We start from the raw sequence: 23,567 nt of genomic DNA, 5'->3' as shown, positions 1-23,567 counted from the left end.
GACTGAGCAGGTATATGCCTTTAATCTCAGCATTTAAGTGTCAGAGGCAAAAGGATCTCTGTCAGTTCAAGGCCAACCTGGTCTACAGAGCAAGTTCCAGACGAGGCAGTGCTCCACAGGGACTCTAAGAAAATAAATGATATCCAAGACCATTTCTTTGTAAAGTGGTGGATACTTGTGTCTTTTATAATAGACTGAATTCCATCTTCCTCTTTGCTGACTCCAGTGGCTCCCATTGCTTGGTACTGATCTTTTGTCTTCCCAGCCTGCTTCCCCTGCCTCCCAGTTACCATTGAGCTGTCTGATGTATACCCTTCTCATTTTCCTGGTGCTGTGCCTGCTCGCACTGAGTAGTTCCTCTCCACTGAAGGCTTTCACAAGGCTCTTTGAATTGTTGTGGTTCAGCACATCAAGCTTGGGGCTTCATACAGTCTAGGCAGGTGCTCTGCTATTGAGTTACATCCCCACCCCAAAGTCCTTAAATTCTGTCTCCTCGTGAAACCTTCCCAGACCCCTGAGGCCTCTAGAAATCAGTCTACCCTTTTTGTGATTGCATTTCACTCTGGATTTCTGTGATTTCACTCTGGATTTCCGTGATTGCATTTCGCTCTGGATTTCTGTGATTACATTTCACTCTGGATTTCTGTGATTGCATTTTACTCTGGATTTCTGTGATTTCACTCTGGATTTCTGTGATTACATTTCACTCTGGATTTCTGTGATTTCACTCTGGATTTCTGTGATTACATTTCACTCTGGATTTCTGTGATTACATTTTACTCTGGACTTCAGACAATGGTTTAGGTCCTGGCATTAGGCTGGGAAGATGGCTCTCTTGTTAAAGCGCCTGCTACTTAGCAGGAGGACCGGAGTTCTGATCCCTAGAAACCAACATAAACACAGATAACTGCAGAATGGGTAACTGGGTAATGGGCAAGCTATTGACATTTAGCTGTGTAGGTGAGTTCTGGTTTGACTGAGAGACCCTGCCTCAATAAGGTGGGAGAGAGATTGAGGATGATTCCTGAAACCAACCTCAAACCTCCACACACATGAATAAACTTGACATGTATGTGCAAACATGACACATATACCACTACACATGTGTGCCTACACATGTGAACACATGAACATGCAATATCTGAGGAAAGTGAAATTACTTCATTTCAGCTTGCTACCAAACACTGGTGAAATTTCTGTGAATATATGGTGGGTATTTCTTATCCCACTATATCCTTTTGTTATTAGGTTTTTTTATACTGGTTTTTTTGACCTGTGCAAATGTCCTGGGAGACAGAGTCCTAGAACAACTTAAAAGTCACTCAGAGTGGGGTTGGGGATTTAGCTCAGTGGTAGAGCGCTTGCTAAGGCCCTGGGTTCGATTCTCAGCTCCACAAAAAAAAAAAAAAGTCACTCAGAGTGACACTGCTTAGAATTTACAGGTCATTTTTCCTTATGAGCATCTGGTCTATGTCCAGTTATGAAGAACTCACACTTCTAATATTGAGTGTGCTATCAAAACTGGTTTCAAATCATTTGTATCTGCTCTAAGCTAAAAAAAAAAAGTCAAATATTTAATTTTATTTTCTGTCAAAATTAGGTTGTTGTACTTATGAAAGAATAGTTTGAGAATTCGTGCGTATGCGCGCACGCACACACACACACACATACACACACACACCTCCATGTATTAAGAACCCTGTTTAATACCAGGTTGGTTTGTAAAGGAGAAAGGATTTTGGATTTTCTTAAATTAACCCATTTATGGAAGGATAGGCAAGTCTCAAATGGTATGCTTCTCCTGGTCTTTCGGTTCCTCCAGATGGAGGCTTGACTATGACCTCAGAAATGGTGTAGGACGTCCAGGCCCCACCAACCACCATTTTCACAAAGGAACCACAGTGCCAGATGCCAGCAGCTTGTCTCTTCATCTTGATCTTGCCACAAAAGGAGCAAGTTGGCTTGGCAAGAGGCCTGTTTTCTTCACTGTTTTCTGGAGGGAGGCACCATAGCAGGTCCCATATTTCCCCAAGATCTTGACCTTTTTCATGTGTTTAGCCATGTTGCTAGAACCTCAGCCAAGCCTTGAGAGGGAGAGACGTTTGGACCTTTCCTTATAAATTAATCTTTGTATAAGGCAGATCTCTTAGATTTGCCTCACTTGCCTCTAGCCAGCAGGTTTAACAGTTTCACTATTTCATGCCAACACCAATAAAAACTTCCTGCTCCACATTTCCCTCTTCGTAGATGATTTCTGGGAGGCTGGGAGGACTTGAGTTTTGATGACATGCTTGGCCTTGGGGCGTATTTAAATTTTGACTTCCAAGTTTTATTTGTCTCCTTCCTTCTTTATTCCAAGGTTCCCTCAATTTCAGTTGAGAAATAAGAATAATTCACCAACATTACTACTACTTATTCATTTCTTTATTCCCACTGTCAGGTAGTGTTTGAGGTTACTATACAGTGAGCAAAGAAGAGAAGAGCCTGACCTGTGGAGTTGCAATGTAGCACAGAAAGAACGGGATGTGGTACAAAAGGCAAAGAGCAAAATGAGCAAATGGGAGCCCGCGCTCCCAATGGATGTCCTCCCGTCAGGCTGTTGACCAAGGCTGGATGTCAGGTTCGACACCGCTAACTCCAACCAGGGAATTACCGAAAGAGGTCCTGCAGAAACTATAAACCTGCAAGCTGCGTCTGCTGAGGCAGAGAGGACTGACTGCTGTTTTAACCTGGGATTGGGGAAAGTTGGAAGATTAACAACTGGGACAGTTATCTGTCATTGTAGGTAGGAAGTACTGGCTGAGTAGGAACCCCTAAGAGACACTGTGCCCAGCTTTACAGAGTTGGACACCAGGGCTGCTATGTCAGCTTAGTGACCATGATTACCATCAAGATACCAAGATGTTTGTTTTCTCACTTTACCATCATTGGTCTGGATTTTTTTACCTTCTTGGTTCTAAGATGAGCTCCAGGCCGTGCGCCTTTATGCTAGAAAGTAAGGCTGCCCTGGGGGCTTCTAACTATACCTCTTTCTAAAACTATCACATGGTCACATGTGGTTGCAATGGAGTGCAAGAGACTCAGTAACTCCCTTTCCAGAGAGTGCAGGCAGAAGAGAGGGGATTGGAATGGATGTTGAGTCAACCTCCTGAGTAACTGACATCAGGACGTCAGAGGGATGTGTTGCAGGAGAGAAATGAGATAGCTTTAGAGGGGATGGAAGACCTTGGAAAAGCAGCAGTCAGGTTATTGCAATCCAAAGACCAGGTGGATGTGACAGTCACAACTGGAGGGAAGCCAACATGCTATAACAACAGTGTGACCTACAGGGTGTGTGGGTACTAAGTGATGCCTTTAAGACCAAGATGCACAGGCACAGATCCTCATGAACAATGTAAAGACCTATTAGTAAATGAAGGCCTATTACTTTATAGTGAGGGCCTCTGACCTAATTCTCAGGCCTTGGTCAGACCAAGAATGAATAAGTCAGGCCCACCAGGAAAGGCTCAGCAAAACGTCATCAGCACCTGCTACGAATCTTCTTGCCTCAAAGCCTTGCCCACAGACTCCAAGGCCATTCTTCACAGGCCATGTCCCAGGTGCACTGGGAAGTACCCAGACATCTGGAGGTGATGGTACATACAGCGTGTGCACTGACGTGGACTCCTAGAAGCCTGGAACACCACTGTGGCCACCGAATCAGCTCGTGAACATATTGCTAGATGCGGAGGGGCTCTGACAACGGGAGAAATCCCCCAAAGGCTCGGGGGTTTTCTTTTTTCTTGTAGTTAAGATCTCACTCTGCAGCTTAGGTTGGTTTTGAACAAGAGGTTCTCCTGCCTCAGCCCCCCAAGGGATGGGATTATATGTTATGCCGTAAACCCATCTAGAATTTTTTGTCATTTGAAAAAAAATTACAAGTAAAAATAAAAGTTATCCATAGTAGTGGGGCCAACATGTTTTGATACATATCTACTAATATGTGATGTTTAAATCAGATCAAACATACCTATCCCTTTGTTTACATTTTACAGCCTAAATGTTCAAAATTGTTTCTCCTGGATCTCTGAAATAATATTTGTATTATATTGTATTATTACCTACAGTTACTACTATGCTCTTATGGAAGAATTTTTGAGCAATCTATCTCTTTAATTTTGTTAGAAAGGAGAGAGATCTGCTGTCAAAAGCTGTGTGACTCATAGATGGCAGCCAATAACTAGATAGTGAGGTTGTAATTAGAGAGACAATTGGCTATGCGGCTTAGGGAAAGGCTAGAGTTCTTGGATCAGACCTAGAGTATTTGTGTGTTGTGTGAATGAATGCTCAGCTAAAAGCCTTCCGTGCTCTTTTGCTCTTAACACACTTTTACTTCATATTCATTCATTCATTCATTCATTTATCTATTTATTTACTTATTATCTATTTATTTATTATGTACACAGAAGAGAGCACCAGATCTCATTACAGATGGTTGTGAGCCACCATGTGGGTGCTGGGAATTGAACTCAGGACCTCGGGAGCAACAGTCAGTGCTCTTAACCTCTGAGCCATCTCTCCAGCCCCCTTCATTCATTTTTAATGCCTGTGTTTGATGTGTGCATAGTGTATGCATCAGTGTGTGCGGAGGTCAGAGGACAACCACGAAGAGTCAGTTCTCTCCATCTATCTTTATGTGGGTTCCAGGATGGCACTTAGGTTGTCAGGCTTTTGAAGACTGTCATCTCAGGATTCTTAGTGGTCATGCAGTCAGAACGTCCATGGCTGTTAGCCTTCTTCTCTAGGCTTCCAGCACTTGACAGACTCACGAATAAAATGGTCATGGGGGCCAGAATGGAAAGTGCCTGTATGTTCTCCATATGTGGGCTGCCTCTCTATCCTGGAAGCCTTCTAGTAAGCAGCAGTGAACTGCACCAATCCACACACAGGGAATCCAGCCTGAGCCCGGATGTCTTCTTTAACCCCATTCTACCCCATAGGTGGTATATATTGGTCTTCTCTTGAGGAGCCTCATCCCAGAATTAGATTTGCTTTGTCTGTACTCCAAACATTTGCCAACACCAGCTTTCAAAGACCGATGCTTTCCCTGTTATTCATGTGACCCAACTTGATTATGTCACTCATCTTACAGGGACAAGTACCAGTGTTATGCAGGGGATTCACAGGATTTCATTTCAATTGTCACCCTAAAACAGCTGACCTCTGCGAGAGTGTGCTGTCCTACAAGGCACAGCATATTTTATTTATGCTGTGAACCAAAACCACAACCCTAACACTAAGAACTGGAGACTGAGAGAAGACAGCATGGCTCAGGTTTCTGTCTCTTGAGGACACTTTTATTAGTTTAAAAGAAAAGCTGCAGGGCAGGCAAGCTGTAACCTGCAGCAGCTTCTCCGAGGGGCTGCTGGGGAAGGAAGGTGATGAGACAAAGCCACACTGTTACAAGTTAGACAAGGGGGCAGGCAGGCGCCTGGCAGGAAGGGGTGTGCCAGTTTCAATGTAATTGCCCCCCCCCCCCCCCCCCCCCGTGAGCTGATAGGGCGTGGCAAGGAGGTGTGGCTTTGTTGGAGTGGGTGTGGCCTCGTGGGAAGAAATGTGTCACTGTGGGGGTGGGTTTGAGGTTTTGAGGTTTCCTGTGCTCAGGACACCACCCAGGGGCTCAGTCGACTTCCTGTTGCCTGCAAGATGTAGGACTCCCAGCTACCTCTCTAGCACCACATTTGCCTGTACACCGCCATGCTCCCCACCTTGATGATAATGGACTGAGCCTCTGAAACTATAAGCTGCCACCTCAGTTAAATGTTTTCTTTATAGGAGTTGCTGTGGTCATGGTGTCTCTTCACAGCAACAGAAACCCTAACTAAGACAGGGAGCTTTAGAAAAGAGTGAAACAGACCAAAGTACCCAAAAAAAAGCTTTCTTATGCCAAGGCCAGCATCTGGAAGGAAGAGACAGAAGGGGAAAGCCAGGCTTTCCTGAGTCCTAACTGTCTCACAGCAGATGTTAAAAAGGCTGTCGACAGGGCAGGGGTCCTGTTTGTGCGCCCACCCACACTGAGATCTCACACATTTACCTGATACTTTATTAACTCTCTGTCTTCCTTTTCCACACCCAATTACTAGATATTAGAGATACTGTTTGTGTTGATGGTGGCTGACTTTACAAGTTAGTTCACCGATTAAGAGGATATCAAAATAAAATCATGCTATAATCAGGACAAAAAAAAATCTTAAAAATTCTGGACTGGGGGCTAGATCAAAAGTCTATCAGGCATTTTTAGTTGAAGGGATTCAATTTATTTGAATTGTATGTAAGTGTCGTGTTTGAATTAAAAAAAAAATCAGAAGATAATAGAATATATCTTTTTCCAAAATAGTCAAGCAGTTGCAGGGCATATAATCTGCCAATGCCAGAAAAAGTGAGTGCCAAGAAATCTCTCCCCTCTAAAAGAAAACAAGTTAGTTCCACCACTGATCTACTGTCATTTCATTAAGGATTTAGTATAGACTTGTGGAAATAAAATACACAATCTGTCATAAATACCTTCATTTAGCTTTACTATTAATCTCAGATAGTCCTGAGCATTGTATAATCACAGCATTTACCATTCTTAATTTTATAGATTAACCGAATTTATTAAATTAAAAAAATTTACAGACATCATTTTTATAATATCAACTTGGGGACAGACCATCAGAACACACACATACACACACACACACACACACACACACACACACACACACACACACACACACCCTAGACAAGTCAGAAGGATATTCTATGCTAAAGTTACTCTCTGTCCAGGTCGGAACACTGTTCCACTTTGATTTTTCTTCTTCTTTGGGTTTTGAAAGTTTTCATACCTTAAAAAGTAAGAGAGATGATATTTAGTGAACAATACTTAATAATTACAAAACAAAGGTAATGGATTCTTTGAAAAACAGCCTAATGTTTTAAGAAAGGAAAGGAAAATAACTGGATAAATGGAGGAAATTAAGAAGTTATGAAAAATAGTTTTTCAGTCTAGGTAGAAAAAAGGAGAAAGAAAATAAGTAGTAAATTAGACAGGATAAAATAAGAAAGGCAATGAATAATATGAAAATTATAACTTTTATAGTTGTTGTTCAAAGACAGGGAAATTACTAAATAAGATATAATTTCTGTGCAGTCAAGTCAGCCATAGTTAGAGCTGTGGAACACTGAGGTTGGGAGGGTTTAAGATCTGTGTTCTGCCACTGAAAGACACTCTGGACACTGTCTGTAGTAATTTGGCAATATACTTTGAAAGCCTGAGAAATACTGTGCCCTGTGATGCAATGATTTTACCTTTATTCTAGTGAACTAATGAAAGAAGTGCAAACATCTGGCTCCACACTGCTTATAGACTAGCAGTGAGAACCTGGAGGAAACATAAATGTCGGAACCTGGATGCTGTGGCAGAGAGACACTGGAAACTAACATTGAACACCACTAAGTGGCGGCCTGCACAATGTGAAAACAGTGCTCCAGATGGACAGATGGCTCAGAGGGGGCAGTGGCCTAGCAGCACAGGCAGCATGTTCCTATTTCAGTGGGGAAAATATAAGTACACAATCATGTAAGATTAAGGAAATGTCTGTTTCTTAGTCTTCCTTATCTTCATTTTTTGGTATTTGTTGTGCAGTAAGTACACATTGCTGACATATGTACACCTTACCTCCAAAGAACTGAAAAACTGAACAAGAATTGAAGTATTTATTCTTACACAAAGCCAGGAATAAATTTTTTTTTAATTACGTTGAATCACTGACATAGCACGGTGGCCAGTCCACCATTCAAAGTAGCCACAGTGTAAACTGTAGGAAGCTATAAATCTCAGTGAGTAGTAAAATTTCCATAAATGAGAAAATTCTGTGCAAATGTCAACACTAATAAAATGTGAAACATCTTAAAAGCAAAACCAGTATATATGTGTGTGTGTGTGTGTGTGTGTGTGTGTGTGTGTGTGTGTGTGTGTGTAGTTGTTGTTTTGTTTTTTGTGTTGCCCTGGCTGTTCTGGAACTCACTATGTAGCCCAGGCTGGCCTTTAACTCACAGAGTCCGCCTGCGAGTCTTCCTGCTTCTACCTCCCTAGTGGTCAGATTATAAGCGTGTACCACCACACCCAGCTAAAACCAGTATATTTTTAATAAACACTATAAAATAAATAATTTAAAATTATTTAGACCATTATACATTGTCCTATTTCTCACTTTTTAAATCAGTTCACTATAATGTAACTTAAATAGGAAAGTCTAAGTTCATAGCTATGACGGTGTCTTTTTTAGTTACAGGAATGAGATCATGCAGGGACTCACACATCCTAGATAGACGCTGTCATTTACAACCCCAGTTTAACCATGTATATTTTTAAATTAGCTTCTGAATTTTTAAAAATTGTAAACACTTAGGAGCTTAAGTGAATAATATGTTTCTTACGGTTACTTACAGCTCAGCAAAATCCTTCCCTTCATCTTCACTAATGGACGGTCTTGTGTGGGCAAGCGCAGTCATTAAGTGTGCCTGGCTAATAGCAAAGCTGGTTTTGATTGGTCCTGGCTGGTTAAGGGATTCATCCTCCTTCAATAAAAGCAGATTAAACAAATGTCAATGCAGGAGTTCATGGAACAAAGTGGCAGCCCCAGGCAATTGTCCCCAAGGGCAATTCCAAAGCAAGGACCTTCACAGCCATCCGACTGAGTCACTGTGCTTCAGCACCCTGCTTGTAAATATGGCTCAGTTAAGTGCAAAGGAATACACGTCAAAGGGGGAAAGCGACTTTAAAAGGGTTAACAGTTCTGAGAGGAAAAGGCCATACTCCACTCTGGCTCCGGTATCTGCCTTTGATGACACTGATCTCTGCCCTCAGCTGGTCTCTCTGCTCCTGAGTGAGGTCTTGGTAGCCTTCTTGGGAAGGTGTCCTGAACACAGGATGCTGTGTAAACGATGAGTCTTTTCCAGGAGGTGCAGGTAAATCCTGAGTCATAGAGCTTGGTGCAGAGGGACACTGTGAGCTCTGTAGGATGGATACAGCAAAGACCAAAGGGAGACATGGGTGAGAAGGGAGGGAGAAGAAAGAGAGCCATGCTCACTGAAGATAAAATGAAAACTCGTTTCCTTTTTAACAGTTCCTGTTTGAGAATTTCACACATGCATCTGCATTTTGACCAGATCCATCCCACTCCTTGGCCTCCCCTCTTCCGTATCTCTCACCACTTCCCCTTCCAACTTCATGTCCACTTGGTGCAGCTAGGATGTGCATAAGGCCATCCTGGAGCACAGGCAGACCGTCAGGGGCCACATCCCTCAAGCGATAACCTTAACTGGGGTAAGTCTATATTTTAATAACTAAAGTTAAGCAAGTTTAAAAGATGATATTTTATAAGGCAAGGTCCACAGACACCTATGGTGCAGAACCTCCAGGACAAAACAAAACCAACAGCCATAACATAGAGGTTTCTTTTACTCTTTAGCCATTTAAACCTATTACACTGATGGCCAAGGACAGGTTCAACGCGAGCCTTACTCATAGTTTTCTGTGTAAGTGCATGGGGAGGTTGGAGGCCAGGAATCAGCGTCAGGTGCCTTTTTCAGTGGCTTTGCACCTTATATTCAGAGACACACTCTGACCTGGAGCTCAGCGATGTCTACACTGGTTGGCTAGCGCACGTCAGGGAGCCTCCTGTCTACGCCTCCCCAGGACAGAATTACAGACACATGTCACTGTGTCCAGTGGTCTACATGGCCTGGGAATCAGAACTCAGGTCATGGTTCCATGTCAAGCACTTCGCTAGCTGCCATCTCCCTAGCCCTTTCTCTTAGTGCCTAGGAAATAGTTATGCTAAGTTCCCCGATATTGCTAGAGATGTTAAATTCTATATATTAAAAAAAAAACAAGACCTTACTTCCTAGAAATAGAAGTAGGTATTTTTATATTTTTTAGAAACCAGTATATATTTTAACTAAATAGGAAAAACAATATGTTGCCTTCATTTAATCTAGATAGTTTCCTTGTTGATATATATTATTACTTCTTTTCATATTTTCCATAAAAAGAATCACAGATAGATTGCATTTTTAATGTCAGGAATTATTTGCAGCAAATTTCCTAATATTTAGAAGTACTTCATGACAAAGTTTAAATTTACTATTAAATATCTCACAGAGTAAAAAGGGTTAAGGTCATTCATGAAGAGAGAAATACCCAAAAGACCACAAAGGGAGCCGTACCCGGGCCCTGCAGAGCCAGCCCCCTTGCTTCTGTTCCTGTTTAAAAGCTTAGCACGGACTAAAAAGGACTAATTGGCATAATTAAAAAAACAAGACTATTTTTATGGCAAACCAGCCAACCAGAAAGACTATGTGGGGCTGGTTAGGAGAAAATCCCGGTCCAATATCCCATCAACATGTATGTTTATGTATCGGAGCCACACAATGATGAATACACAACTTACCAAGTCAGAAGAGGTTCCATTTCCAAGTTCTGATTCATATGAGCTTCCAAAGTAGAGCCGGTACATGTTGAATTTTGATTCATCTGGAAGGATCTCAGACATCTCAAGAGAAACAAGGGACTGATCTAAGCCACATTCTCCATCCCCAGCTGAGTCATCGGAACCACTACTATGGTTAAGGAAGACCATTGAAGATAGGCTTAGGTCACTGTCAGAGCTGGAGCCTCCATCCTAGATTGTACAGAAAGAATGCTAGGTGTAACCAGAAATAGCAGCAGATGTCACTCCACAGAGCAGCACAGGGAGGTGCACACTTCTCAGCAAGCTCTCAATCCTCCGAACTCGAGGTACACAATAACAATGTTTTATGAGACAACGTTTCATGGAACCCATGCTGGCCTTATATTTGCTAAGTAACTTAGGATGACCTTGATTTTATGAATCTTGGGGGTTCTAGGTGTGCACCATCATGGTTTACTGGTTTACCTGGTGCTGGGAGATAAATCCAGAACTTTGTGCATGCTAGAGCTACATGACCAGCCCTACACATCACAAGTGTAACTACTACAATAAGGGAAGATTAAGATAAACTGTGTAGAAAATCTATCAACTTTCCCAATGATAACAAAGCGAGAACTCAGAATCCACCTTTTATTTCTCTGTCTTTCACTCATTTTCAGTTTTATTATGAAATGATTTATATCAACCATATTATAGAGTGTATATGTCTATGTGCACATATATACTTGTAAAGCACTCATATGAAAAGGGGATTGAGAAAGAAGAAACCTTCAGGCAGGGCTGGGGATGTAGCTTAGAGGCACAGAGTTTGCCTCATGTGTGTTGGGTCCTAGTTCAATCCCTAGTACCACAGTGAAGACAAAAATAAACAAACACTCACTCACCATAATGGCTTCCTAAAATAAATAGCAAAAACCTGACCTGGGGGCTGTGAGGATAATTCAGTAGGTAAAGTGCTGGGCAAGCATGAGGCCCTGAGTTGAATCCTCAGAACCCATATAAAATGTCTGGGCACAGTGCTGTGGGATTGTCATCACAGTGCTGGGTGGTAGGGAGAGTGTGACCTAGATGTTCCCTGGCCAGCCAGCCTACCCACAGTGAGAGACCCTGTCTCAGGAGGGGGAAGATGCTTGAGGCATGCCATCCAAGGTGCTCACTGACTTCCATGTGCACGAGTACACATGTACACACATGTACATGTACTCTCCCACCCCCTACACACACACACACTTGGCTTGGAACTATTTAAGAAATTTAGGACCTACAGAAAGTTCCAACAAAAACTGGTGGACAGAAAAGCTTCCTAGAAAATACAGGCAAAGTCTATAATGTAATAAATTATCTTCTGCAATTAAAATGCCATCAGAGAAAACACTGGTTCTGACTTGTATATAGAAAATACAAGATAAACAAAGATTATCTTGTGTCAGGAAGTAAGGAAGTTGTTGAAGAATGATGAGGACATGAGGTAAGGCCACATGTTTCATCCCAGAAGACTGCCAGTGGCTAGCTGATAGAATTTATCTTCAAAAATAGTAACTTTAGTTATAGGCATAAAATAGCTGAAAACCTTAGTTATTTTTCTATTTCTATGAATTCATGTTAGCCCACTCTAAATAATATTTTTCTAATACCAAATAGTTTGTTAATATTATGGTAATGTTAGGGAAACAGATACCAAGTCTTCATAATTATAATTCTCTGCAAATCCGACGTCCAATTTTGGAACATTTACAATAGGCAGGTTAAAGCTCCTGTAGAGTCTGGCCCTGAACTGCTCTCCCACCGCTGAAAGCCCTAACAGCCTTCCCGGGAACTCACATGGAGCCCTCCAGGCAGCAGCCTGCCCTGCAAAGCCTCCAGCTGCGCATTGTACAGCAGTGCTTTCAGATCTGCTCCTGTGAAGGATTCGGTTACTGATGCCACGTGCTGAAGGTCCACGTCATCTGCCAGGGGTAGAGAGTCACTGAGGGCGTTTAAAATCTCAAGACGTGACACCTGAAGGAAGAAAAACTCATTGACTCGACACATAAAACAATGAACTGTTGCTGTAAACTGTGACTTAAAACTTCTTTCATAAATTGACTGGACACATCTAACAAGCTTTCCAAACGGTTTGGAAAATGTACTAGAAGCACATTATCTGTTCTTCTTAGAACTGTATCCCTAAAAGGAGACACAGGTAGGAAAATGGATGGAAAACAGTTTCTGTAGCTATGAGTGTGAACAATTTCACACTCATACATACTGTGGTTATTTCCTGGATCTGGCCAAGTGTGCCAACAAAGGAGAATTATGAAGAAACAAGCACATGGGCCATATACTTTGATCTTTCAGCCCCTTTCTTTCAATTGCTTAATTATTATTTTCTACATTTGGGAGCAAGGGTTGGCAGAACATGACAAGAACAGTTGAAACACCTTCCTCCATGTGACCTGGCCACATGCTCACTGTCCCACTTGCTGGATTCTGCATCCCGAGGTTTCTCACAGGATATGAGAGTGAGAGATTTGAAAGCAGAGGATGTGCTGAACAGTCCTTTTTTGGCTTGCTGATTTTCTCCTACTGGCCAGCACAGCCGTTCCTGGACACCTGACTCAGGACCTATTATGCTTTTAGTTTTGTTTTGTTTTGGTTTTTGGTTTTTCGAGACAGGGTTTCTCTGTGCAGCTTTGCGCCTTTCCTGGATCTCGCTCTGTAGCCCAGGCTGGCCTGGAACTCACAAGAGATCCGCCTGGCTCTGCCTCCTGAGTGCTGCTGGGATTAAGGGCGTGCGCCACCACCGCCCAGCCTATTATGCTTTTAGTAAACAATAAACAAAGCCTTTGCCTGCGAAGCTGTCTTCAAAGGACAATTTGGCTACTGCCTGGCCAAAGGAAAGCTCGAAAGCAAAGAGTGTGGCCTCTGGTCTGCTGGGTTTGGGACTATGGATATGACATCACCTGGTCTGGAGGAGGGCAGTATACACATTTATCCAGTCGGCCAGGTCTCAACAGGGCAGGGTCAATCAAGTCAGGGCGACTAGTAGCAGCCAGCACATAGACACCTGAGGGGAAAGAACACTTTAGAATGACCATTCAGTAACTTCTCTTTACAATGTGTCTGTGTTCACAGTGACTTACCCTGCAAGCCTTCCACTCCATCTAACTGTGTCAGCAGCTGGTTAACCACTCGGTCTGTGACCCCTGTGTTGTCGTGACCTCTTCGAGGAGCAATGGACTCAAACTCATCAAAGAAAAGAATGCAAGGCTTTGCAGCCTGTGCTCTGGGAAAAAAAGAACACAAACATTCTGCATTTTACCAGGGCTCCAGCGTTCACAAACTCTTCACACACACACACACACACACACACACACACACACACACACACACACACAGCTTAGACTATAATATATAACACAGCACAGGTCTGTGTACATATTTATCTTAATCTTCACAACTAACCCTTAAGAAAGCACAGTAGATGCAATTATCCTTATTTTCAGGAGATAATAACATTTAAACTGAGTTATTTTGTTCACAGTAGTGATAATTATTTTTATTATATTATTAATTCTCTGTTAATTTCATCTATGCACACAATGTACTTTGATCATATTTACCTCCCATCTTCTCTCTAAATTGACTCTTGAGAGTTTAAAATGTTTGTTTAGAAGTTCATGCCTCTGGATAAGTAAGAACCTAGGTTCTTATCATGGCTAGCCATTAAAAAAATGATTTGTTGTTGTTGTTGTTTTTATTTCTGTGTGTGTGTGTGTGTGTGTAAAATGTGTGTGCGTGTGTCCTCAGATACCAGCAGAGGATGTCAGATTCCTTGGAGTTGGAGTTAAAGGCATTTACAAGTCACGCCGATGTGGGTGCTCAGAACCAAGCCCAGGTTCTCTGGAAGAGCAGCAAGCTCTTGGAACCACTGGGCAATTCTGTAGCCCCACGGTGGCCATGTTCATGTGTGCTCACTGGCTCCTGCTTCTGGGAAATGCCTGTTTAATTCTTCAACCTGTTCCAAGATGGCAAGCTCATTACTTCTGCATTGTTTTGTAGGAACACGCTAAAAAAAACTCTTGTATTATTAGATACAAAATATTTAGGACTATAATATGTTCTTTGCTAATTTAACCTTTTGTCAATAGTCATGGACTTTAATAATGCCCCCTCTTATAAGGCTTTATTTCTTAAACTGCATAATAAATACATAAACCTTTACCTTTTTTTTCTCATTTGTTTTTTTTTTTCATTGTTGTTGTTGTTGTTGTTGTTTTGTTTTTCCAGACAGGGTTTCTCTGTAGAGTTTTGGAGCCTGTCCTGGAACTCACTCTGTAGACCAGGCTGGCCTCGAACTCACAGAGATCCTTCTGCCTCTGCCTCCCGAGTGCTGGGATTAAAAGCATGCACCATCGCTGCCCGGCAAACCTTTACTTTATTATTTTTTTCAAATTATATTCATATATTTACTATGTATAGTCTCTTAGTTGTATATGTGCAACAATTACAATTTGTTTTTTGGTCTTTCGAGATAAGGTTTCTCTGTGTAACAGCCTTGGCTGTCCTGGAATTCACTCTGTAGACCAGGCTGGCCTCGAACTTACAGAGATCCTCCTGCCTCTGCCTTCTAAGTGCTAGGATTAAAGGCATGCACCACCACTGCCCAGCTGTAACAAAATTTTTAGAAGATTACAAAAACGTAAAATTTTCTTTAAAAATTTTCCATGATTCTGTTACACTTGAATAATAATTTTCAACTTTAGGTATTATCTTCTGTATTAATATGTGATCTTATGAACATTCAGTAACAAGAGCATTAATGAAACTGGATATATGGTGCATTATCTTCTAAGATATATATATGTTAGGAACTGGGAGAAAAAGGGACTTAGAACTTAAAAGAAAAGGAGTGTATAAGGAATAATTATTTGCTTCATATAAGAATCTAATCTGAAAAAAAAAAAAATGTGATGATACACACTTCCAATCCCAGGATTAGGGGGCTGAGGCAGAAGGACCATGAGTTCAAGGCTAGTCTGTCCTATATAGTGTGATCTGGTCTAGGAAAGGAAAGGAAAGAAAAGGAAAGGAAAGGAAAGGAAAGGAAAGGAAGAGGGGGAGGGGGAGGGGGGGGGAGGGGAGGGGGAGGGGGAGGGGAGGGAAGGGAAGGGAAGGGAAGGGAAGGGAAGGGAAGGGAAGGAAAGGAAAGGAAAGGAAAGGAAAGGAAAGGAAAGGAAAGGAAAGGAAAGGAAAGGAAAGGAAAGGAAAGGAAAGGAGGAAAGGGGAAAGGGAAGGGAAGGGAAGGGAAAGGAAAGGAAAGGAAAGGAAAGGAAAGGAAAGGAAAGGAAAGGAGGAAAGAGGAAAGGGAAGGGAAGGGAAGGGAAGGGAAAGGAAAGGAAAGGAAAGGAAAGGAAAGGAGAGGAGAGGAGAGGAGAGGAGAGGGAAGGGAAGGGAAGGGAAGGGAAAGGAAAGGAAAGGAAAGGAAAGGAAAGAGGGAAAGAGAGGAAAGGGAAGGGAAGGGAAGGGAAGGGAAGGGAAGGAAAGGAAAGGAAAGGAAAGGAAAGGAAAGGAAAGGAAAGGAAAGGAAAGGAGGAAAGAGGAAAGGGAAGGGAAGGGAAGGGAAAGGAAAGGAAAGGAAAGGAAAGGAAAGGAAAGGAAAGGAAAGGAAAGAAGGAAAGAGGGAAGGGAAGGGAAGGGAAGGGAAAGGAAAGGAAAGGAAAGGAAAGGAAAGGAAAGGAAAGAAGGAAAGAGGAAAGGAAAGGGAAGGGAAGGGAAGGGAAGGAAAGGAAAGGAAAGGAAAGAAGGAAAGAGGAAAGGGAAGGGAAGGGAAGGGAAGGGAAGGAGAAAGGGAAGAAGGAAAAAGCAAAGGAAAGAAGCAAGGAAGGACAGACAGACGGACGGACGGACTAGTTGATCTTTCTTTGAACAAGTACTTATGATTCTACTTTTAGGAATATTACTATTGTAAACAAAAATAGTCTCCAAAATTTAATATTGGGAATATGTATTTTAGGTAGTATTTGCTGAAATAACACCCTTGTCATTTGCTTTGTAATTCACATAAACCATAGGTTTGAAATACCAGTTCTTCAAAAAATAAGGCCCAAACCAAAATAATAAATAAATAAATTAATAATAAATAAATAAATAAATTATTTATTTATTTATTCAAACATTCATATAAACCACCTGATGAAAACATCTCGAACAGCTTGCTCACTTGCTCCAATATATTTGCTGAGTAACTCTGGTCCCTAGAAAGTAACAGAAAATCAGGCTGAGATGAAATTAATTAAAAACAAACACAGCTTTGGGTTTGAATTAAGCATAATGAATTACAGAACATTTGTGATAAGGTTGAATGTGTCTCACAATGAACTGTGCTGGGGTCAGAGTCACAAGGGCTCCCTGCCCTCAGCTTCCTCTGCCTAGAACATTGTCCTAGGTGTTCTTGTGGCCTGTGGTGTTATTTCCTTTAGGTCTCTGTCAACATGCCTCTCTTCTTGAGCTTCGCCTGACAACACTGTGTGACCAGCCACTCCATGCTCCTTACTGCCCAGCAGTGGCTTTTATGTGGGCTGTCTGTTTAGTGTCTCTTTCCACTAGTAGAAAGTAAAGGTCAAACACAAAGTTCTGACCCCTGCTGAGTCTACTGCCCAAACAGTGCAGTTAGCTAAGAACTGGGTGTGTTTTGTGAAGTATTGCATGGCTCAAAAGGGACAAACTCCATGGAGCAAATCCGTGGCAGCCTCCTAAACTGTACAGAGATGTAGTTCACTCTACTTAGCATCTTTAGTTACTGAAATCAATTTGTGTATATAGGAGGTGAAAAATAAAATTTCTTTCCTGAAAGTCAGCTGCAAATAACTTTCAAAACAAATGTTATTCCATATAGCAAATTTGATCACGAGTCATCTTTCCTTAAAATAGGATCACGTTTAAAACTGAGTAGGTTTAAAAAAGAACTTCATAATGGAACAATATGCATGGACAAGCATTACTCTAAAAAACATTTAGGAAGGCAGTAGGAGCTGGAAGAAATCTAGAAGAGAGGAAGACAGACGGCTAACGTTTCCACCTCCTCCTTCCTTACCACCGTTAACACCACCATTGCCTGTTTGCCTAGTTCAAACAGAAGCATGACTCAGCAGGGTAGGCAAAATCCAATTCCAAATTACTAACCTGGATCCCAGGTTCTAAGTCAGTTTTGAGTATGACTACAATAGAATTGTTTTGCTTCAGAATCAATCATTCTTTAGTAAACTGCTAATGCTGAGGTGTTGAGACTAAGTCTAAGGACATGATGGTAAGCTAGAGGCAGACTGTGAGCATCACCCCAGCATGACCCTTTGTTAGTGCGCTTGCGTTATATTTTAAAAACTCTGTAGACTTCGTGTGCACTAGGGAGGGTAAAAGGCAGTCAGCTGCCCTCTGCTCTCATAGCTCTTTTCTCCCTTAAGTACAATCTGCTTTTCCTTTTAATATTTATATAAATTCTATTCACAGATGGTGATTTGCCTTAAGCAAGAACATGGAAGCCACTCAGAAGGTGGATCAGCACTCAGTTCCTTACAGCAATAAACCAATAAATGCATCGCTCTTCTCTCCCAGCTTTCCAAATAGGAGATTAATCCACAATCATGAAACAGAATTGTAATTGGCAAGGGCAGCTGTGGTGGGAGAAAAAATATGGTGGTTCCTGAGTATTGAAAGCAGGAATCACCCTGAGACTCATTACATCCCAAAAGGAATGAGAACATATGTCTATAGAAAACTTGTCATGGATGTTTAGAGCAACATTGTCCATAAAAGCCTGGTAGAATACTACAGAGGTAGCTCTGAGGGTACAAGCCACCAAGCCTGGCAATTTGAGTTTGTCCATGGAACCACATGGTGCAAGGAGAGAACCAATTCCTACAGGCTGTCCCTGCTCACCTGGCACATGTGAGCCCACATATACACAAAATAAATATTTTAATGTTAAAATATATGCATTAAAGCCTGATGGTAGAAACAACCCAAAATATACCGGTGATGATGAATGTGTAAGCAAAATGTGGTACAGGTAAGCAAGGGGATGTAAGCCAGTCACAGAAAGGGTTAAGGTATTAATGCACGCAACAATTTGAAGCATACTAAGTGAAAGAAGCTGGACACAAAAGATCACACATTACCTGATTTTTGTGCATACAAAATATTAAGAACAGGCAAATACATTGACATAGAAATAAGAATAATGGCTACTAAGGAATGAGAGGTCTTGGGAACAGGATGAAACAGCTTTGAAAATAGGAGGCTGAAGGCTCCCAGTTCTGTGAGTACAAAAAAATCCTAATGAATTTTGCACTTTCAAAGGGCTAACTGAATGTTGTGTTTGCCTCAATTAAAAAGACAAAGAAGGGCCAGGTGGTGGTGGCACACGCCTTTAATCCCAGCACTCAGGAGGCAGAGGCAGGAGGATCTCTGTGAGTTCAAGTCCAGCCTGGTCTCCAGAGCGAGCCCCAGGACAGCCAGGACTGCACAGAGAAACAGTCGGGAAAAACAAGACAAGGCAGGCAAGTGCACACATACCTTGACACTAATAAAATTCATTCCACTCTCTCTTGCAACCACCCCAGCAAGTAACGTTTTTCCTGTCCCTGGGGGACCATAAAGCAATATTCCAGTCCTCTGTCGTATGGGCAAGTTTGCAAATAATTCCGGGTACTGAAAAATATTAAAATATGACAAAGAGCAGAAATCTAAACAAAGACTGAAGAGCAGTATACAGAAAGAATTTGGATGGTAATAACCTTTATTGGAAATAATCACGACGTCCATGGAGTGCATCTATATAAAGTGTCTGTCAGGGCATTAGCATCTCCTTCCATTTTGCTGAAGACTGTAACCAGGGCTACGACTGAGCCAGGCAAGCCACAACCACTGAGCTACTGGACTAAACGACTCTTTCTTCTTAAAGTGTAAGAAAAGTACTGTGTTAGGAAAACAAAGGCACAGTCTTCCAACCAGCATAGAGCACTTGTGTGGTCAAATTGGGATAGCTGTGTGCATTCAGGTACTGAGTCAGATAACAGAGAAGCACAAGTCATGATTATAGATGGCAACGTCTCTTAAGAGTTCCCTGCTAAACAAGTGATTAGCTACAATAAGCAAGCCTATGTGAGTTCATCTACTGACAAAATTCCAACCTGACCTCCACTTCTAACCATACAGGCCTCAGAGTCAGCAAACACATGGTCTCCATATTAATGCCTGGGACCCAAACTCAGCATTTGAGATCATGATGTTGTTGGCTAGTAAGTCTGTGCCCATTTCTTCTCCCATAGGCTTAAATCTATGGTTCTGTGCTGTACTCAACACATCCCAGCCCCTGACAACAACCCTTCCCAAGAGTTGCCATCCAGCTACATGCAACCCCAAATCCTTATTTAATTCTTTACTTTGTGTGAGTCCTCGATCTCACACCACCATCCCCCTTTCTCAGGCCTCTGATTTAACACACTACACCCCAGACTCTATTCCTCTCTTATCTTCCCATCTACCTAGTTTATGCTGCCAGTCAACTCTGCTTTTCTAGGACTAATACCTAGAGTCCAAAACTCTGCCTAATCCGCCTGGTGTCTTGAGGAGCAGAGGCCTCTACATTCTGCTCCATTCTTGTCTACTTCTGATGAAATCCCAGCAGATGGTTCACTATGCTTTAGCAAATCTGAGTGACTTCAGCAAAACAGAATTAAGATACATCAAAACGGATTTGTATTACAGACAGAGAAAATATCAAGTAGTTAGAAAATTTCATTTCTTTGGTAACTCAGTAAATCCTTGTCAATCAAAGGGAAAGTGTATAAGCTAACAAATAAAGCCATAGCCAGTGGGTCAGGTTTCTTCTGGCCATTAGGACTTTGTGTGCGTGTGCGTGTGCGTGCGTGTGCGTGTGCATGTGTGTGTGTTTTACCTTACCTTGGCTGGTAACTGGATAGTATCCATGAGTATCTGCCGAACGTCATGTAATCCACCAATCTTGTCCCAGCCCAGGTCTCTAGGTTTATGCAGGTTGACATTTCTCAGAGAAGCAGGAAGAAACCCATGGAGAGCCTTTTGGAAGTCTGATGTTGTTAAAATCAGTTCTGTTCAAAACAAGCAAATTTTTAATTTTTTAAATAAGCTCTCACTAGGTAGCTCTGGCTAGCCTCAAACTCACAGAGATCAGTTTGTCTCTGCCTCCTACATGATGGGATTAAAGACATGTATCTTCAAGCTCAACTCATTTTTAAAGTATGCTGTAATACTAGATGGAAATGCCAGATTTCTACTCAAATACTTTATGAAGCAGAAGTATGTCATTCTTGCTCTGCTATGACATTCCCACAACAGAAAGAAGTTTGAAGTTTGGGGTACAGATACCTTCCCTGGTGGAGATGTGCTGACAAGAGAGATGAGAGTGTATGGCTCTGTCCACGAGGACAGTCAAGTCTCTAGCCACAAACCCTTGGGTTTCTTTAGCTATGCACTGCAGGTCAAAGTCAGGGGACTTGTTCATACCGCGGCCCAGTTTATTTTTCACAACATTATACAGAATCTCAAATCTTTGTTCCTTGGGAAAAAAACACAAAATTCAGATTATTAATTTTCCAATGGTACATTTCACTAGTTATACATCACCTAGCAATGGGAATATGACCCAAGAAATGTTTCACCAGGCAATTTCATCATTATGTAAACATCACAGAGTGCATTTACAGAAACTGAGATGGTACAGACTCCCAAACCCCCACACTACATGGTAGGTAGAGCCTGCTGTTGTGCCCCAAGCACTCTGACAGGTAATTCTGTCCCTCTGAGCATGCACAGCTCCTGGCTGCCTGAACATGTACTCCCATACCCACAAGATGTGGTCAAGAGTTCTCTAATTGTTGAAGCTGAAGCTAACAGTAATTAGATATCAGGGTCGGCTCCAGTCTTTCCCTTCAAAATCATAAGTAACTCTTTACTTTGCCATGATCCTACCAGAAGTTGTATTTCTGTACATGGTCTAAAATTAGACTTCAAGAGGAAATTCCTCAGTAAGTTGTCTTAAAAAACACAGATACAAGACTTCCATTTCCTTCTCCAATAAGGAGCATTTTAGGTAACATCTGGCTCTTAAGAGTGTTTGTTTGTTTGTTATAACATTTTAGAAATGTAGATAAGTCTGTTGGGCATTTTCTTCATTAGTGATTGATGGGGGAGGCCCCAGCCCATTGTGGGTGGTGCCATCCCTGGGCTGGTAGTCCTGGGTTCTACAAGAAAGCAGCCTGACCAAGCCACAGAAGCAAGCCAGCAAGCAGCACCCCTCCATGGCCTCTGCATCAGCTCCTGCCTGCAGGTTCCTGCATGTTTGAGTTCCTGTCCTGACTACTTTTGACAATGAACTGTCATATGGGACTGTGAGGAAATAAACCCTTTCCTCCTAAGTTGCTTTTGGTCATGGTGCTTCATCACAGCAATGGGAACCCTAACTCAGACAACCAACATCACTACTCTTTCTTTTCTCTTTTGGTGCTGAGTACTGAAGCCAGGGTCCTTGCACATGCTAGGCAAGCTCTTCACCACTGTGAGCTCTTTCCCACAGAGCTCAGCCCTCTGTGACACAGAATGACAGGTAGATACTTCTGCTTTTCAGTAACAGTTAAGTGGCAAAGAGTCTGAACAGAGTATACACTGGGCGAGAATCTTAAACAAGATTCTTAAGTGTCTCCAGTGTCTACCAGCCTGAGCACATGTCCTCTGCTCATGGTCACTACATGCTATGTGAGCATAAGGTCCCAAAGCGGGCAGGGGTGGTTCATCAAATGAAAAGATGTCTACGTTTCATTTCGTCCTCATTCAAAAGAAATACCGACTTCAAGAAAGCCATTTCCTTAGCAAGTACGAAACATTTCAGATGAGTATAATCTGTGCTCACATACTGCACATGTTGCTCTTAAATATATGCACAATCTTCTAGAAACAGTAACTTTTCAAACAAAAGCAATTTCTAAGAAAAGAACACAGCTCAATAACCTTTGTAAGTCTCAGATTACCTGGTTAGGAGGTTGAATGTTCTGGACACACTGAAATGTGTGAATTCCTTGAGCAGAAACAAGTGAGGGATGTAGGGAATGTTGGAATTGGCTCGTGGCGATGAGCGTGATCAAACTTCCCATAGAAATAAACTCTTTGATTATATCGTTCAAAGCTAGAATGAAGTAATACAGCATAAAGCTCAGGGGAAAAACCATGAAAATTTAAAGTTGTACATTCACTAATAACCTAATGTTAAGATGAAACAGCTCCTTCACGTTTTTTAAAAGCATTAATTCTACCCATTCACTGATCTATCTGTTGAATCAAATGGAAGTGTAGGAGGTTCTGTAAACTCAGGACATGTCTACCAAGGTTCTGTACTCCCCGATCTTATAAAGTAAATGAATCAGAAATACAAAGGCATCTCAGAAATGAATATTCTAGAAGGATAATTCGTGTCCATACTATATCATGGTTATTTAGCAGAACAGGCGTGGTGTTTCTAACACTTCTTCAGCACTTTTCCCTGTGAACTATACTTCCTTTGCTGCTTGTTAATTTTCATCTTTCCATTAAAACTCAGTTACCAACATCCCAAGAAGCCTTCCTTGCGATGCCATAGCTCACCTCACTCTCACTTTGGGTTAGATGTTCACACAACACACTGCATATTCTTCCAGGATAGTCATCTTGCCACCTTCCAGTCGGTTAACCTGGCCCAATTACTTGTCTCTGTCACTTTCTATTTGCCGATTTATAAAACCAGGCAATACCCACGTGCACACCCAAGGCAAGCCCTCTTCCAGAACTACATTCCATACAGCAGCTGCCATTAGTAGCACCGTTCTGCACTGAAATGGCTTCCTCTACCCACCCCACCCCCGACTTTGAGAAGGCTGAATACAGTATTCAAGGAGTATCTGTTAACGAAACAGAAGCGAGAATAAGTTGGCAACCGAGCGACTTGCAGCAAGTGAAGTAGAGCGAGATGGCCATCCATGAAGTCACAGGGTTTTCACTGCTCTGGCTCTGCCATTTCCCAAT

At 42.0% G+C, this 23,567-nt stretch overlaps 1 protein-coding gene across 1 annotated transcript in view; it reads right to left on the bottom strand.

Moving 5' to 3' along the window:
• Positions 1 to 6,273: 6,273 nt before the first annotated feature.
• Positions 6,274 to 23,567, bottom strand: part of Pex1 (peroxisomal biogenesis factor 1) — a 40,758-nt gene continuing 23,464 nt past the window's right edge. Inside the window, exons 13-24 of the mRNA XM_036181747.1 lie at positions 22,541 to 22,695; positions 20,883 to 21,072; positions 20,439 to 20,605; positions 19,050 to 19,184; positions 16,668 to 16,732; positions 13,619 to 13,761; positions 13,439 to 13,542; positions 12,318 to 12,494; positions 10,476 to 10,706; positions 8,840 to 9,037; positions 8,471 to 8,601; positions 6,274 to 6,866 (exon numbers count right to left, since the gene is read on the bottom strand). Of these exons, the coding sequence (XP_036037640.1) occupies positions 6,782 to 6,866; positions 8,471 to 8,601; positions 8,840 to 9,037; positions 10,476 to 10,706; positions 12,318 to 12,494; positions 13,439 to 13,542; positions 13,619 to 13,761; positions 16,668 to 16,732; positions 19,050 to 19,184; positions 20,439 to 20,605; positions 20,883 to 21,072; positions 22,541 to 22,695 (1,781 nt within the window). The 3' untranslated portion in view covers positions 6,274 to 6,781. The remainder of the gene's footprint in view (positions 6,867 to 8,470; positions 8,602 to 8,839; positions 9,038 to 10,475; positions 10,707 to 12,317; positions 12,495 to 13,438; positions 13,543 to 13,618; positions 13,762 to 16,667; positions 16,733 to 19,049; positions 19,185 to 20,438; positions 20,606 to 20,882; positions 21,073 to 22,540; positions 22,696 to 23,567) is intronic.

Source organism: Onychomys torridus, chromosome 3 (assembly GCF_903995425.1).
Source record: "Onychomys torridus chromosome 3, mOncTor1.1, whole genome shotgun sequence".
In the NCBI taxonomy this organism is placed as follows: Eukaryota; Metazoa; Chordata; class Mammalia; order Rodentia; family Cricetidae; genus Onychomys; species Onychomys torridus.
The sequence above is the reverse complement of the archived record's forward strand: the minus strand, read 5'-3'. Positions and strand labels throughout refer to the sequence as shown.